At 48.8% G+C, this 18,090-nt stretch overlaps 1 protein-coding gene across 3 annotated transcripts in view; it reads left to right on the top strand.

Annotated features, from left to right (window-relative positions):
• Positions 1–15,813, top strand: part of LOC119458327 (uncharacterized) — a 19,188-nt gene extending 3,375 nt beyond the window's left edge. Inside the window, exons 2-6 of one of the 3 annotated variants that reach the window (XM_049671092.1) lie at positions 12,899–13,170; positions 14,465–14,731; positions 14,829–15,043; positions 15,416–15,463; positions 15,562–15,813. In XM_049671092.1, the coding sequence (XP_049527049.1) occupies positions 12,973–13,170; positions 14,465–14,731; positions 14,829–15,043; positions 15,416–15,455 (720 nt within the window). In that variant the 5' untranslated portion in view covers positions 12,899–12,972 and the 3' untranslated portion in view covers positions 15,456–15,463; positions 15,562–15,813. Of the gene's footprint in view, positions 1–12,800; positions 13,171–14,464; positions 14,732–14,828; positions 15,048–15,415; positions 15,464–15,561 lie in introns of those variants that run through there. The other 2 variants (XM_037720159.2, XM_037720160.2) reach the window with 2 other exon arrangements.
• Positions 15,814–18,090: the final 2,277 nt, after the last annotated feature.

Genomic DNA, 18,090 nt, shown 5'->3' with positions numbered 1-18,090 from the left:
TTTACGCCGCGGTCCACACGAGCAGCTGGTCTTTGAGATTGCCGATGCAATACACAATCTGACTGAGATAGGGAAAGAATAACTTTTCAGTGGCTTCCAGTCACTGTGGAATTATCGGCATGAACGTGCCGATCAAGCTGCCCGCACAGCTCATAAGAAGATCACAAACGACCCATTCCACTTTCTAGGACTGACGCTGCACGGAAGCTGCGCGTGCTCGCTCGCCAACGCACAAGGTCACAATGGAATGAATCGCACTTCATCCTGCTCGCCTATACTCTCTGGACCCAACCCTAAGCCTTCAAGTACCATCAAGGCTTCGCCGAGGAGACGCAACACTTTGTGCAGATTATGGTTTCGCGTTGCGTTTACCAACCCTATGCGTTTCCGCATAGGAATGCCGACAGCGCAGCCTGTGACCACTGCGGCAATGAAGAATCATTGTACATATTTTGTGCGACTGCCCGCAGTACATTGCGCAACGACATTCTCTTACCAACGCGTTCAACCAATTGGACACCGCCTCTGTCGGAAGAAAAAATTCTCCACCACAGACTGGACCCAACGTCACAGAAGAGGCCGTGCCAGGCGCTTCTGCGCTTCTTGCGAACCACCGGCCTATCTGACCGACTGTGATTCGAACGCTCTTCCGGTGCAACGAAGCAATCGCACACCTTCTTTGTGAGTGCCCTCGTTTTAACCCGCAGAGAGCAGCTCTCTCAGCCACGATAGGTCCACTAGACAAACGCTTAATCACGCAAATCCACATCCTTGTAAACTGGCCTACACGAACCAGCGCGAGCCACCTTGAAGGCACTGCTGCGTTATTTAAAAGACACGAACTCAGTGACAAATTGTGACTCTACACTGTGTGACGTAGGATGAGACGTTGACACTATTCACACTAGAACGCCTTCGCAGACTGCGTGACATGCCCACAGAAACAGTTCTGTTTTGTGTGTGTGTGTGATATTTTTTCTTTCCTTTTTTCCCTTTTTTGTACTTATTTTTTCTCTCTCTCTCCTGTCGAATCCATTTACCCCTCCCCGGTATAGGGTAGCCAACCGGAGCTAATGTCTGGTTAAACCTCCCGTCTTTCCCTTTACTTTTTTCCTCCCCTTAGGCGATTTGAAGTAGGCCGAAAACATGGCTTGAGGCATGTCATCTAGGCTTGGTAGAAACGGTTGGACGCGTGCACTTCCCTTAGTAGGGAGCATATAGAAAGGATAAATGCGTTCATGAATAACTTTCGGAAATCAAGATTTCAGAGCATCATCTCAGCCTTTATTGAACAACCTTCGTATTAACGCCATGCGCTCTCTCTACATTTGTGGAGCACATTTGCACGTGTATTATCCACATCAGTCATCCATGGCAGGTGAACACGGTCTCCTCCTTTAACCAGGCAGGGCTACGTGTGGCTGCCCGCGCGCTGAGCGCACACGCGGCCCACATGCCGTATCTTGGAAGTAATCTGCGGCGGGTGCAAACTCTAAGGCGAGCCTAGATGGCTGGTGGCTTGATGCGCGCTGTGTTCTCGCGCACCTAGTGTTGGAGGTTGCGTAATCTCGTTTCCGAGACGCGGTGAAGCAGGATGCAGCACAAAGCATTTGCTCCCCGCTTCCGACGCTCTCCATCACGCCAGCGTTGCGACAGCGAATGTTCGTGGTCACCGAGCGAGATAAATGTTCATGTTTGCCAGAGCGGGAACGTGACCCCACGCGTGTTGATTTAATTAGTAATGGAATGTTCACTGCAATTTACAAGCCGATAAACTGCGATCATCACTTCGCGTAGTTGTCTAATACTTTGGCATCGTTATCAACGCTTCGCCTTGCGGGAGAAACTGAGTATTTCTGTGTTCTACCAATATTCGAGACGTATGCTTATCTCGACTGCTGGCCAGTTAATACTTCCATCCTCTTTGAACTCCAGCTCTTCGGGAAGGAGCTTGTTCTCCATGCTTCTTGATGACGTATTTCCTTACGATAAGCTCAGTCGTCTCCAGATTATTGCTGCAGCAAGCACCTGCCTCATCCTATAGCAATATTTGCGTCGGTAAAGCGACGCCTTAAGGTGGTAGCTTCTAATGTTTTTTTTTTCTGACCTAGTGTTTAATTAAGGTAAGCTTTTATTACTAGCACCTATACTGAACTGCATAATCCGACACAATTCGCGCGATATAACAATAACTTCATTGAACGTGACTGCTATACAACATCCAAACAGGTCTAACGCCACCGGTCACTTGTCCCATTATGTCACCTACAGTCTATGCATCGCAGGCGACGCCATCAATACCACAGCCCGAATCTTTGAGCTCGACAAAACCAGAGAAACAAGTCGTGTGCTGTTGATAAGACACTGTCACCGAGCTTCGAGCTTTTAATGCGAAGCTTTTTCGGCGTCTACCCCGCTGGGTTTTTGCATTCGTCAACGTTTCCTCGCGGGATATATTGTGGATATATATAGACAACTTGGTGTACTGCAGGTTCACGCCCCGATTAGACAACTTGCAGCTTGCTACTCGCCCGCCTACTGTAGACAATTGGGGTCACTCGGACTTGCCACTGGGTACATGCCAGAACGACGATACACTCTGCACTGGGTATGTACCCATCCTTGCCTATCAGCCAGTGTGGACTTGCCACCGTAACACAACGGGTATCATCATCACCTATATTTATGTCCACTGCAGGACGAAGGCCTCTCCCTGCGATCTCCAATTACCCCTGTCTTGCGCTAGCATATTCCACTTGCGCCTGCGAATTTCTAACCTCATCATCCCACCTGACTTTCTGCCGTCCTCGACTGCGCTTCCCTTCTCTTGGTATCCATTCTGTAACCCTAATGGTCCACCGGTATCCATCCTACGCATTACATGGCGCCCAGCTCCATTTCTTCCGCTTAATGTCAACTAGAATATCGTCTACCCCCGTTTGTTCTCTGATCCACACCGCTCTCTTCCTGTCTCTTAACGTTACTCCTAAGATTTTTCGTTCCATTGCTCTTGTGCGGTCCTTAACTTGTTCTCGAGCTTCTTTGTTAACCTCCAAGTTTCTGCCCCGTATGTTAGCACCGGTAGAATGCAATGATTGTACACTTTTCTTTTCAACGACAGTGGTAAGCTCCCAGTCAGGATTTGGCAATGCCTGCCGTAGCACTCCAACCTAATTTTATTCTTCTGTAAATTTCTTTCTCATGATCAGGGTCCCCTGTGAGTAATTGACCTAGATAAACATATTCCTTTACAGATTCTAGAGGCTGACTGGCGATCCTGAATTCTTGTTCCCTTGCCAGGCTATTGAACATTATTTTTCTTCTGCATATTCATCTTCAACCCAATTCTTGCACTTTCTCGATGAAGGTCCTCAATCTTTGTTGTAATTCCTCTCCATGTTGCTCAATAGGACAATGTCATCTGCAAACCGAAGATTGCTGAGATATTCGCCATCGATCCTCACCTCCTAATCCTTCCCAGTCTAAGAGCTTGAATACTTCTTCTAAGCATGCAGTGAATAGGAGTGGAGAATTGTGTCTCCTTGCCTGACCCCTTTCTTGATAGGTATCTTTTCTGCTTTTCTTGAGAACCAAGTAGCTGTGAATCATTGTAGATATTTGCCAAATATTCACGTATGCCTCCTCCACTCCTTGATTACGCAATGCCTCTATGACTGCTGATATCTCTACTGAATCGAATGCCTTTTCATAATCTATGAAAGCCATATAGAGAGGTTGATTGTACTGATGTTGATGAAGTGGTGGCGTGGAGTAGAGGTAGAACAACCCGACTTCAAATCTGAAGGTCGTAAGTTCGAATCCTGCTCCATTCCACTACATTTTCAGGCATGGAGTGGTGCCTGACACCGGCAAAGAAAAAAGTGCATATTGCCGAGAGCTAGTGGGGCTATAGTAGTTCAGGTGCAACCAAACTAGGCAGGCCCACTAAGCTTCAATCAAAGTCACTCCCTCACCAGAACAGGAATTGGCCTCCCTGTGCAGTATCTTCGGCCACTACCTCCCTCATGACTCGACAATTAACAACGGGTATATGGATCCCTAAATGTATTTAGGCATGTGTCGCCACATTTATGTGCATACACACCTCTCCTCAACATCCTTCCCTGACATACACACCCCGTGACGCAGACAGCTAACAGCCACAGGCGACGAGGCTGTGCGTCGCGTCATTCGCTATGCTGCTGCGACCTCGCTAACTCAGACAAGCATGGCGTCATGCAGACATTGCGTTGAATCTGCTTTTTTTCTTTTTTGTTCCCGTTCTTTTCTCAGACTCTCTTTTGACTTTTTCATCGAAGCTTGCACAGGGAGTAACGCGCAAAGCACGTCGCTATACTTATATATAGAACAACCTATCTAGATTATTTTTTTTCGCTTGGGTTGCCACGCGGCATAACGTCATAATGGATTTAAATATAAGCATGCAAGCCCGGTTCATAAAGATACTGCTACAGTGACCTATTAAATGCGTTGTCCACCAATCCATCTTTCATATAGTCTTCTGCTTGATTACTCTTCAATTTCACGCCTTTAAGGACATTTTCCCGAATTTCATTTGTCCAAGGACAGGTCCAAAGTAGATGGTGGGAATCCGCTGCAGATGCAGCAGCACTTCGGACACTGCGACAATGTCTTCGTATGGCTGACCCCAAGCTCAAGTTACGGCTGGTGTAAGGGCCGCCCCGGCCCGAGGTATCCGGAGAGAGACTTCCATTCTCTAGTTGTCATTAAACTTCCTCCCTGTCAGCGAGCTACCCTTCTGGCGGCCCGGATATATCCGGCCGGCATCTTCCTTCCTTCCCGTATACGTATTGCAGCTATACCACGGCGTGTGTTCAAATACGCGACCATCAAACGCGGCGCCGCGCCGGTTTTCACCCAAACAAATATACGCGTTGTCAATTTTGCGTGCACGTTTATAAACAGCGCGTATACGGAAGCCGATCAACCCTGAATGCTGGAGAAGATAAATAAAACCCTCCGGAATCCAGATATTTCGATCGACACACACCTAACACCACACTTCCCCTATCTGAGATTTGAAAAAAAAAAAGACTCCGTCTCTCAGCTTCGATCGATGCATTTTATTATGTTCCCAACAAAGAGTCGACGCACTATTTGGAGGTGTATATATAGATATATATCGTCCCGCACACAGAGGCGGATCTGGAGAAAGCTACGAACTTCCCTTGACGTCATCCTTCAACCCCGGGTGATAACGACAAGGGCACGCGCGCCGCGCGGAACCTCGCGTCTGGGAAACGGGAAACCCCTCCGAATCGTTCCGGAACCTATTGTGTGAGGAAACCGTATTTGGAAACACGAAGAAAGAAGGCAAACGAGACCACACGCTGCAAAAGGAACGGTTTACGCTTCCTCGAACAGAGGCGGACGTTTCTTCTTCTCTATTTCTTTCTTTTTTTTTTTCATTCTCAGTTTTTTTTTTTTTTTTTTTCAGGCGCGAATTATGACGGAGTGTTCTCAATACGTAGAAAATTATATAATTCGCTGTAGACGCGGCGAAAACATCGCAGGCAAAAAATATTTCACCGGTAGCATGAATATATTAGGGCAGTCGGAATAATTACGAAGAATAATTTATCACGCATACTGGCCTCTTGTAGTAAAACTGAAACAGCGCGAAAAACGAGACGGACCAGAACGCTAGCTTTATCGCTCTTGCAATTTTTGCTTGATACCATGAATCAACTATCCCAGCAACGAGCCTCGTTGACCTCTTATAACTGATGCGTTTTATCACGAAAAGAATTGAAACAATCGTCGCAATTAAGTAGATGCGTTGGTTAACTGAGTTCAGGCCCTGCTGATCAGTGAAAAAGAAAACACATCAATTAAAGCTGTGATACAGAGAAAAACGTCAGACGTCTTGTATGACCAGACTAAACGTGTTCCTCTTAAAATGCTATTTTTATGCATTATTATGCATACTAAAGTGATATGTGCTATTATTTTTGGTTAGTGGAGGGTTACGATTACACGCAGCGCTATATTCAATATATTTGTCTCGTCGTCAGTTGTCGGAACATTCAAAAGCAAGTTGCGTCTCCATGTGGAGACGGAGTTGACTTATAAAAGGTTACAGCACAGGACTGACGTCAGAACTGGCCGCGCAGCTGTTTGCGTATGCGAGCTGTGCGTTGGCCAATCAACGAACTGAACGAGCGAAAATTCGCGCAGCATTCTCCGACTATACTGACGTTAGAAAAAGCAACGAAGGCGCCACATGCCGCAACAAGAAAGAAAGAAAGAAAGAAAGAAAGAAAGAAAGAAAGAAAGAAAGAAAGAAAGAAAGAAAGAAAGAAAGAAAGAAAGAAAAGACAAAGCTATCAATTTGCGCCACGCAACAACTTTTAGAACTGAAAGAGCATCTCTTTCTCTATTTGAAGTTATGTGTGCGTTGTGTGTGGTGTGGAAAGATAGCAATACAGTCAAACCCGGATATATCGAACTGGAACGGGATTGCGAAATAGTACGATATATCAATAATTCGATATATAAAATGAAAATATTATACAAAAATTTTCACGGGAATTTTACAGTTTTTCGTTATACACGATAATTCGTTATATCCGGGTTCGACTGTAGTAGCAAAATGAGCGAGAATCATGCAAATGGAAACAACAATGCCGCTTCATCCTGTCCTTCTTGTTGAAACTGCTGACACACTATACAAAAAAAAACCCTACACACACACGCAGCCATGCACGCACGCGCACACAGCAATTCGAGCATGTCGCCCTTTCGGTCCGATAAGGAACACTGGCCCACAGAGCGCGCATACACTGCAAACGCGACGAGGCATTCCGTGCTTCGTATACGCGCATACTCCAGCAGTTATGGCTAGCAGTAAGGGGAACGAGAGCGTTCCTCCCATCTGCCGTGAAAGGCTCCGCGAAGTCCCACGTAGGGGTGTGGGCTACTATGTACGCTCAGCGGGTTGCCGAGCTTTAAGGCTGAGCCGTCCTTCGTTGCTCCCCGCTGTACGGCATCTAAATTAATTGACGCAATCTAGAAAACGACGCTGCGCTTGCGCTCGGGTTAAACTTGTAACGATTAAGACGTGTAACCCGATTAAACGGCCAGCCCAGAATCGATTAGTCGGCTGCGTTTATTGAACGCGCGCGTAACACGAAAAAAAAGACAAGAAGCGGCGTGCGCATTTTTCCATTGGCCATTTCTGGCATACCTTTTTTAGTATTATTATTATATACACTGGGCGACTTTTTATGCAGTTTCCAGTGGTATGCGTTCACCAGGTTCTGGCCACAATATGGGCCACGAGTTTAATGGCCCCGAACAACAACAGGGTCGGCGACACTGTGGAACTGGAACTGCAGGGAGCTGTAAATACAGAACGATCGCATTCTCTCTCTCTCTATTTTCATTTCTGGTGGACCTTGGAGAAACATCCAGCCAGTGCGCCATTTATAACGAGACCCGTGCACACTAACGGTTTGAGAAAGCACGAAAGCAAACACGGGGCCACCTTGCTTCATGCTCTATTGTCCCAATTATAATCTGGACCTCATTATAACTTGAGGAAGTTAACACATTAAAAATCTTGGTTGATGGAGAAAGCCGCAAAAGTCAAAGCAGAGGCCCCCCCTCCAAAAAAAAAGAATAACTGGATAATTCAACATTAAATTAAATCATGGTGTTCATTATTAACGTCCGCGAAACTACACACTGCCCACTCAGGAAAATTACGCCCTCGAGGGTGGATTGGATGTCGAAACACCCATTTTCTGAAACCTTAATTTCTCCGTATTTCGAAACTATAGGTGCATTTGTTAGCCGGACACCCTTAGTGCACGCCTTCATTATTTTCGAAGTGCTAAAAGAGTGCTTTGTGCGGAACATACACCTTGTAGAATTTAAGGGTACTCGGGGACTTAAACATTTCAAGAAAGTAAAAAGCCACCAGTGCCTACTTCCCATGCAGCGGTTTACGCAATGTCGTTGGTCGAATCCGTCATACGGTCACAGTATAGGCTACGAATGTCAATGTGCTACTTTATGTACATGGCGTCCATGGTGGGGAAGTGGCAAGATATAGCTTTTTCATTTACTTCCTACCCTGCCCTTCGGTTTTTACCACTTGCTTCATTTAAGCTGTTTCAGCTCGGTATCGTTTTATAGATCAGCTGCCAATCGGCAGCGATTTGTATATAGTGCGTCAACCAATCATAGTCCTTAATGCGCGTGTTCTTCTTGGTGTATATAGCATCAGGGCCGGCGCAATATTAAGCGGCAGTAAATATTGGGCCGTTTCACGCAGTATCTGCCAGTTGGATTAATAAACATTCGCAGTATACATAGGCCGAGAAATCTACTACCGATAAGAAGAAAGCATTTATTGCGCAATTGGCGTGCCGCAGTCGTAAAGTGGAAAGCCACGACTACATTGCCCTCTTCCCTCCGTCCGCCCTTTAACATCTTACCGTTTGATTCTCTTAAATTGTGCCACCTTGGTGCTGATTTACAGATAATCTGAAGCCCTTAAGAGCGTGGCGTCGGCCTATCGGGGCAGCTAGCTATAGGCGCTAACGCACTCCAGTCGTTTTACTCCTCGTGTTTGTGTCGGACGAGAGAAGCGTTCAAGAAACAGGCTGAACCACCCGACTTCGTGGAGTTGCTGGATGACTTGGCAAACTTCAAGCAATTTCGATGTAAATACCACCTATTGCATCCAGGTATAGTGCGAGCTAGCGCTTGCTTTGTTAAAAACTATCGTGCTTTACAGGCAATAAAGAAGAAAAAAAAAACGCGGTGTGGTCGAGAGGTACCACTTCCGGCTGGCCATCTTCTTTAGGTCCACGGTTAACTCAAATCAACGCTGCGCTGTTTTTTTTTTCTTGTTTTTGTTTTTAAGCGAAGCCTTATATGTCTACGCGAAATCGTATATATGGCTAGGCGAAATCGCCTGTGTACAGAAAACTATCATCATCAGTATTGGCTCGAGCGTGGTCGTCGTCGTCTTCCGCAGCTGGCGCGTTGGCGCCCCTCGGATTGCGCTCGTGCTCGGCACGCGCTCGTGCGACTGTTCCCGCGTTCGTCGCCGTCGACGTCTTCTTCTACAGCTGGCTGCATTGCCGCTAATCATTCCAGCGTAGAATTTCACTTCTCTTCTGTAGTCGTAATGGGGAGGCCGCGTTTACGGGGGGTATGAGCCATTGCTTAAGGGGGTACGAGCCATTCGTTGTCTTACCCCGTGACGGACAGATCTAATTTTGAAGCAATTTAATTTCGAAGAATCGCAAGCGGCAATGGCGGACTGCCGGCATACCGTGCAGTGACGTCGTTCTCTCCGTCGCAGCCGAACTTGTGCGTAACCTCATAATTGAGAAATACTTTATTGAGCCCTCGGGATTAACCAAGTGATAATAAACACCGGGGCCGCACGTTTCAGCTTAGCTGGTTAACCATCTTAACGAAGTAGAAAGGCCGACATTTTCTCTTTCTTTTTTTGCGTACCCAGCAGAGCCAGCAAGGGAGAGGAGGGTTGACTTCGCTGGAATAGGTGGATAGCAAAATGACGATGTGTCGTCAGCTAGCGACTTCCGGTTCGAGGGTTAACGCTTCTGTTGCTTCGTTCAGCCTTGTCAGCAGTTTCTACCGTGCGATTTCCCGCTGTTCGCGAAGAAAACACGCTTCAGCAACGTGGTTACGGTTGGCTGCTCGGCATTAGGGTGCGCGAACTCTTCCGTGAAAGGAAAAAAATGTTTCGTTTTCCATGGAATGAAGCGCACAAACGTAAATGGACAGTTGCCGCCAAACGAGCGACCATGAACGGCGAGCTGCGGGTACCGAACGTAGGAGCCAGAATATGTGAAGATCATTTCGTCGCAGGCAAGTGTTTTGGCGAATAACTTCGTCTACTAACGTTCTAGTAGAAATACCCCCTTTTTAATAATCAGTGAAGTACACACAGGTGCACCCAGCAAGGATCTGTTATGTGCCGTCTTCATTCCGGTACAACGAAAAGGCAACTGAGGCTGCACGAAAGAGGGAGGCGAGGTAACCTCAAAATAATTCGTGCACTTTTCAGATACTTAAATCAGTGCTTTCTCTCTGCAGTTATACACGACATGCGTCTCTTGAGAAAAAACGGGAGACTGCGAAGGCACAGCAGCCGACGACATGGCGCGCGCTGGGCACCGCTGCAGAAAAAACAGCGGACTGCACCGTTCGTTATGGGAAGCGTTACTAACAGCCACTTATTAGGTTGACTTATACCACTTATTAAAAACTACCTCTTAAGCTAACGAACGTTTATTTGCGCTCGACAAACGTTTGCGCTAGATAAACGTTTTGATGCGACACAAACACGCTGGGCATGAAATGCTTGCCACCTAAAAATACACGAGTCTAAGGGCGCCAACCTAAGTATGAAGGAGCGATAGCTCACACCTACGTTTTGGAACTGCCCAGCGGTGCTTGCATCGTGGTTTTTCACCAAAGCGCCGCAGTATATAAAAGACAAAGCGCGTGAAGCATGGGCATGAAGTGACGGCGGCATAGACGGCGTCGTGCTCTCGAACCGGAAGTTGTAGCAGAATACGCCGTATACCCCAGAATCCCTAGCGACAACCGAGATTTTGCTATCCACCTATACCTTGTTGGCCCGAATGAAGAAACTCTCTCTCTGTCTCGCAAACCGGCGTTAATCCTTGTGCGACTGCGCACTCTCGTCGCGTCTTTAGGGGCGGGGACGCAGTTACACCAACCAGTAGCGCCTGCGTCGATCTTGCTGCCACGTTTATATAATGCCTCACACCGCCTTCCCCACGGAACGTTCGCTGCAGCCAAGTACGCCAGGTAAATACTCGCCAAACGACCACGTGCGCGCACGTACAACGACGTGATGTGAACGGATTGGGTTCCTTTTTTTCACGCTCCGTATAATGCGTGTACACGCTCTATATAATACACAAGTGCCGCGAACGTCACGACTCTTATAGCGCAGTAATGAGCGCGCGTTTCTCGCGATACACGACGACGACTGATCCGCAGTCGTGTCCAAGAGAGGTGGAAGGCACTTATACGTATATGCTCGTCTCGTCGATCATCATCATCACACTGCGATTGAGTGGATGCATTAGTCTATACGTAGCGCCGATTCTGGGGCGGACGGTAGAAATTGGCGGTAAAGTACGGGTGCCGCGCGGGTGCGTTTGCATTGTGTGCTTGTGTGCGTGTTACGTATTGTGTTATCTTGTGTGTGTTTAACGGGGAGGAGGCACGGTATAGGGGGAGGCATTGCAAGTTCCCTCGCGGATAGTGCAGATGTGGAGCCCAAGGAAGAACTGATCTACACTTGTGTTCGAAAAATACGCGGTAATGACCGCGTTTTGCGGTAACACGTGTTCACGTGTATCTTGCACAGTGGCGTCACCTTGCTTCGCGACACCTAGTGCAGCTGCTCGGCGTGTCACCCTCCCCTCTTCTTTCTTTTTTTTTTTTCTCTCTTCCCTCCTATTTCTTATAACGCACATTTTGTATAGCGAATGCGAAATAATTTTAAAAGGGTAACGTTCCCATTTTGCCGGTAATTCGGCAGTTATTTCCATTAAAAAAATTAAGAATGACAATATGGTGGCAGCCTGACGTGTCACATTTCGCGAGCGCTTTAGAAATTGTGCCGCTAGACAACGAAAACGCTGACCGCACAGTTCGCAGCTAAAATATCGTACATTTAGAATAAAAATAAGCAACGCACCTGCACCATACAAACGATGCTTGTAGTAAACTATAATTACCACTCCTTATAACCAGAAACGGTTGCTTTTCATAAATGATCAAGCCCGTTCAGCCCAATGAATTCAGTCAGTCCACTCTCATCATCGGCCCATTCGGCTGCCTCGGGCGCAGACGCTTACCGCATTCGGTTACGTACGAGCCGCGGTGAAAACACAGGCGACCGCAGCAAAGCCGCCACTCAGCGGGCTGCACCCCGGGGCGAGCGCCCCCCCCCCCCCCCCCCCGGTGACGTCACTGCATGTATATGCCGAAACAACGGGCCCGAAAGGCGGAAGTTTTGTGCGAGCGTCTGCTCAGCGTTGATCAGATAGATGAAGAATAGACCTAGGAGGGAGCATTCGCGAGTCTTCGTGCCATATTGTAGGCACCAAACCAAACAGAACTTCGGATGACGAAAGGGAACGAGCAAAGATCGAACGACGACGAGAACATCGGTCACGCGAACGCGACGACAACAGGAGAGGATGTGCGTTACAGAAGGACTTGTTTATGCGTTATTTTTTGTTTATTTTGTTACTTTAATAACAGCCGCTTCGTGGCCTATATATCATACACAGCGAGTACGTGCCATAGTTAATAGTATCATCATCATCAACATAAACTTGTTGCAGGCTTACTTGGCCAACACTGAAGTTGTCAACACTACTATAGTTGGCTTATATAACACAAAACACTCTAAAGATATATGATACTTTTCTAACGAGCAACTCGCATTATCTAGTGGAGCACCTTCAGCATAACGACACATCAAAGAATGCCTCGTTTATAACTGATTTTCACATTTGCGTGGGATCCGCTATTTCGTCACCTAAAGTTTTGCGCGTTTGCACCTTCACTTAACGCAAGAAAAAAAAAGTGTCAAGTCGACAATGTCATGCCAGCATTCCTTAAAGAACGATTCGAGGCCGAACAAAGTTCGGCGCATCGGAAGGACGAAAACGACGGCGCAGCCGAACGCCGCTCGCGGGGGAACCCGGTGCTCGCGCCACGCGCTCGAGCCCACCGCGTGCCGTGGAACGGCCCGTGGCTGCCAGCACAGAAGACCAGGGACCAGCGAGCTAGCCGGACGTGTGCCCCTGCAGCTGTAGCCGCACAGGTCCGTGGAACGCCGCCGGTCGCGGACCCCCTTTGACGCCCCGTCGACACCCACCGGTTCCGGACACCGCCACCATGAGTGCCTCGACGACCGAGGTGAACGTGACCACCACGACCATCACGCGGGCCACGTCCAAGGCCGAGCTGGTGGACGAGAACCCGGACCTGGCCGCGGAATGCGTGCAGCACATCTGCGCCGACGGCAGCAAGCCCGTCGACCCGCAGCCGCTGCCGCAACCGCTACTCTCAAATTACGAGCCTATGCTCAACAAGGTGGGCGGACGCTTTTTTAGCTTTTCTGCTCGCGAAGCGGGGGGCCCGGAGTAGGCCTAGTAGTCTGTGATGCGGACTACTAGGCCTAGCCCTGCCTAGCCCTTGTAGAGACTAGTAGGCCTAGCCCTGCCTTGCCCTATAATACAGACTAGTAGGCCTAGTAAGCCTCTCGGGTTAGGCCTAGCTAGGCCTATAGCCGAAAGCTACCCTAACTTCAAGCTCCTGGCTGCACGGACTTTCAACGGTTTTGGTAGTTCGAAACATGGCTGTTTCCTAGCCGATAGTGATACCTCCTTTCCTGCGCGACACGTGTTTACCTTCATTATTAGCTCTGTCCATTTTTTACCCCCTCTGGGGGACTGGGGTCGGAGCCCGTCCGGTTTCTGAGTAGTTTTACTACTACTACTACTACTACTACTACTACTACTACTACTACTACTACTACTACTACTACTACTACTACTACTACTACTACTATTAGCCCTGTTTAGAAATTCAAAGGCGTCCCGTACCCAGATAATGAAAATGACATTTGCCTGTGTTTTGGCTCTGCCCGTCACGCCTGCCCAATTTCTGACGCAAATCACGCAATACAGGTGCATTATCTAAGTAGTCACACATTGGAGGGATGAACAGCATGATCATTATTAAATTCGGAGCTTATTATGCGCGCGCCTTCAACGATCCTTCGACTAGCTTTATTTATGAGCTATCGCATTAGATGCCAAATTGAATTTGCAACAGCATTAATCGAAGTGCTGTAAAGTGGCGCCGCGTCCGGATGCGTTCCCTCACGTAGCATGCGATACATTCTGCGCCGAGACCCAACCACTATCGCTCCCTACAAATCTAGCATCAGATCTCGGACCGGTTTACTCACTCAGACCTTCTGCATTTCATATGAATCTAATGGCTTGTTTTTTTTTGTTTTTTTTTTCCTTTTTCGAGTCATTTATCGTTGAACACCATTGCAGTGCGCTGACCTATCGCCTCCGTTCTGGTCCGATTCAGGCCTTGTTTATGAATTCCTGGATCGAACCCAATTCACGTTTAATCCATTCAGACGCTAACTCGCTGTCGACCATGCTAGCGAGTTGACGATGACCATGCTCCTTAGTTTATTGCATGACAATGAGCATGGCATGAGCAAGCTCGTTAGGGAGCTAGCATGGTTATATGGATCACTGTCTATACACGCACGTCTGCCTTCTGACCACCCCTTCTCAAACCCTTCACTCATCTACGTGGAAGGTGCCCATAATAAACCCCCTCCTCCGGCGCCGTGCGCATGCAGTTGACGCCGGAGACATGCCGCAAGGAGCAGCTGCTGCCGGGCCCGCCCACCGAGCGCGTGTTCGACCGCGACGAGTCCGGCTCGGTGACGGTGGACGTGCGCAAGACGCTGGACGAGGAGAACGTCGACAACGACAAGCTCTACCAGCACAAGCTCGAGGGCAGCGAGGTGCGAAAGCTGCAGGAGAACCAGGCGCTCAAGGAGGCCTTCCAGGAGGCCAACACCTTCGACAACCTGCTCATGCAGAAGACCCTGGCCAAGGGACAGGTCAGGGGCTCAAGCCGCGGCGGCAGCGCCGCTGCAGCTTCTTCGTCGGCGGCGGCGGCGGGCGCTCGCGTCATGACGGCGCGCCTGGTGTTCGCAGGTCACCAAGAAGCGCACCCTGGTCGAGACCGCGTCCGCCAAGCGCGTCACCACGCGGCGCGAGAACGAGGCTGCCAAGCTGGACAGCGTCGGCTGCACGCTCAAGCGCAACGTCGAGGAAGTGGGCAACGCCGAGGAGAACGTCGAGAAGTCCGAGAAGCAGCAGGAGAACATCGAGAAGGTCACCTGCACCACCCAAAAGGCGCCCTCTGGCCAGTGAGTACGTGGCGACCCCGTCTTTACATTACCTTCCCATCCTGCAACTATACGTGCGTGCACTATACCGTCACGCCGGAATGAAATGAGAAGGCAAACTAGAAGGCAAATTGCCCCTTTTCCACATTTCGCCGCTGTGTATGCCAATACAATTGACACAAGAGAGCACTTGGCGGCCTGCTATGCATCCTGGTCACGCATCTGTTCGAAAAAGGTGTTCTTTCACCTGTTTCCAGTTCATTTCGTTCTGGCATTGCCAGCCTGCGTACTAGTATATGCGAACATTTTCTCGGATCGCGTTAAACCTTCGACGCAAACAGTGGTTCTGTGACGACGTGCACTTAACGGTTCGTGTCGTGTCCATACTTGCAGGGCGGTGAACAAGCGACCTGCGGCTTCACCCGCCCAGTAAAGAAAGCAGTACGTACGGTAGCCGTCGGCTGTACACGCAGTCTTGCGACATACTTTGCCAGCCTTGCGCGGGTGAGCACTGAGTTGTCGCAACTTCTCTTGCACAGGCTGACAGAAGATTCGACTTCGCTGGACCTAGATCGACCCGAGGCTTCGCGAAATTGTCGGCAAAGCCCCCGAGACAGACAAATCGTCGAGCTGTGGGGTCGCCTACCACGCACGCTAGGCAGCCCGCATCGTGGTACGAGAGGACACGATTTGGGGCCACCTTGCCAGCTGGTGTCGACGTCCATTCCAAATTGGCCACTGCGGGGGGGCTACGGGAGAGCGTCGGAAACGAATAAATGGCGTCCCTGGTCTTCAAACAAGTCTTCGACTGCGTTCTTTTCCGAGCAATCGGCACGTATCCCTGTAAGGCAGAGGCGTGAAGCGAACATACAGCACAGTTTTCGTTTCAATACGAAACGCACAAATAAAAAAAAAACTGTCAAACCACATGATTGTTTACGAGGCGCGCGCACTTACGCGTTGACCAACGTACGTTGATGAATTTATAACAATTTTTGGTTTTCCTCCGTCGCCGTACAGTAAACGAAAAAAAAAATCGCCGCCAATCCACCCCTGTGAAGATGGTTGGTCAGCGAAGCTGTATATATGTTGCGCCTAGAGTAGGGCAACTTGTCAAACACCGATCACATGATGGGCGCCCATTACGCACATTGCTCTTGAAAGTGATGTATGACACAAACACGTTTGAATGCAGTTTACGAAACCTTCATTTTATTTATTACTTTGATATGACTGCTATAACGTACTGCTTTGTGATCGCTATGATACACACTGATGTTTTCCGTTCTTATAAGAAAAATGCTTTTGGCCAAAGTTAAATCGATGCGTGACCAGTGTACGGTAGTTGGTTGACTCGGATCGTTGAAGTAACTGAGGCCAAACTCCCACGAAGTGGGTAAACCACTGCATTGTTTCCCGTTTTGAGATGTCTACGATAAATATCTCCGAACACGACCGCCGACGAGGGATTGGCGGCCACGCACGTTGATCAACGCGGAAGTGCGCGCGCCTCATCAACAATCGTGTGGTTTGACGGCTTTTTTTTTTTTATTTGTGCGTTTCGTATTGAAACGAAAACTGTACTGTGTGTTCGCTTCACGTCTCTGCCTTACAGGGGTATATGAGCCATTGCTCCTGGCCCCGCACTGCTGCAGGGATCGGCCTACCTAGGTTTTCTGTCGACGTGACGGACGCGAAAGACTCCCGGGATCCCAGCCATAGACAGCTTCGCTGTAAAAAAGGGATAAGCGCGAGTACCATCTTTCTCCGTGTTTAGTGCGCGTACCTATCGTAAATAACTACCAACTCGCCCGGTTCACCATTCTTGTGCAGTACACTGCAGGATAACTGCACGGTGCCTCTTGGCATGTGACCAGGGCCCCTCAGCAAAAAACTTTACTCGCCATCTTGGCCTTACTAAAGTTGATGTCCAGCGAAGCTGTTGAAAACCACCACTACAACTGCAGAGGGGTGTGTGCAATGCTTTACTACTTCAGAGTAATGGTAATTACTAGAGCTAAGAAAGAAAAGTGCAAATTTGCCTTCGTTATGGGGATGCGAGCTGCTGCAGCGACGGCGCTAGCATAAAGTTGTGTCGCCGCCTGCCGGCGGCTGCAGAAAGCAGCCGGTCGTTTGCCGCGTGTCCAGGAGCGGCAAACGCGCGGCAAACCTCATTGACCGGCTGCTTTGTGCAAGCCGCAACATTCTAGCAAGAGCAGTGCAGCGGTGAGCGCAAAACCTTTCTTTCGAACCGGCGTAGCGAAATATGCAGGACCCTGTGCCGTGCGCGTGACGCAATGCCGACGCCTGCAGCTACAACGCATCGCCGTCAGCGGATGCGCATTCCCGCCATCGACGACGCTCGCTAGCTCCCCGCGGGCGTTCACGCTCCACTAGCTCAGCGCGCGCGCGGCTCGCTTCAAAACTTGGCCAAGCAGTGCGTGCACGCGTATATACCGCGCTTCCCGCGTCGCGCCGGGATGTCACAAGCGAATGCGAGGTGTGATGACCGAACGCGAGCGCAAGCGCGGTTGGTTCGCGCGCACGGTTTGTTTCGGTAATCCATAACACTTTTTTAGCACGAAGTATAAGACGGATGACAAAACGCGGAACGACAGGCATTGCGGCTCATTATTTGTTTTATTATTATTATTATTATTATTATTATTATTATTATTATTATTATTATTATTATTATTATTATTATTATTATGTTACGAAACTAAGGAGGGACGCCGTAGTGGACGGGTCCGGAATAATGGTATCCACCGGGGTTTCTTTAGAAGTATACACAATGCACGCTACACATTTTTCTTTCTTTTTTTTTTTTAACAGCAGCCGGAATTGAGCCCGCAACTGAGCAACCACGACAGGTATATCCACTATAGCGCTAACATTTAACTGATCATGCTTGCCAGACGCTTAATTCATGCACATCGAAACAATTAAAGAAAGCATGGAACAAAAAAAAAAAACAGAGGCAAACCAAACCAATCGAGGGCCCACAAACGGTGAAGCTTGCTAAAGCAGCCGGTCAAGGAGGTTTGCCGCGTGTTTGCCGCTCCTGG

Source organism: Dermacentor silvarum, chromosome 7 (genome assembly GCF_013339745.2).
Source record: "Dermacentor silvarum isolate Dsil-2018 chromosome 7, BIME_Dsil_1.4, whole genome shotgun sequence".
Classification (NCBI taxonomy): domain Eukaryota; kingdom Metazoa; phylum Arthropoda; class Arachnida; order Ixodida; family Ixodidae; genus Dermacentor; species Dermacentor silvarum.
The sequence above is the reverse complement of the archived record's forward strand: the minus strand, read 5'-3'. Positions and strand labels throughout refer to the sequence as shown.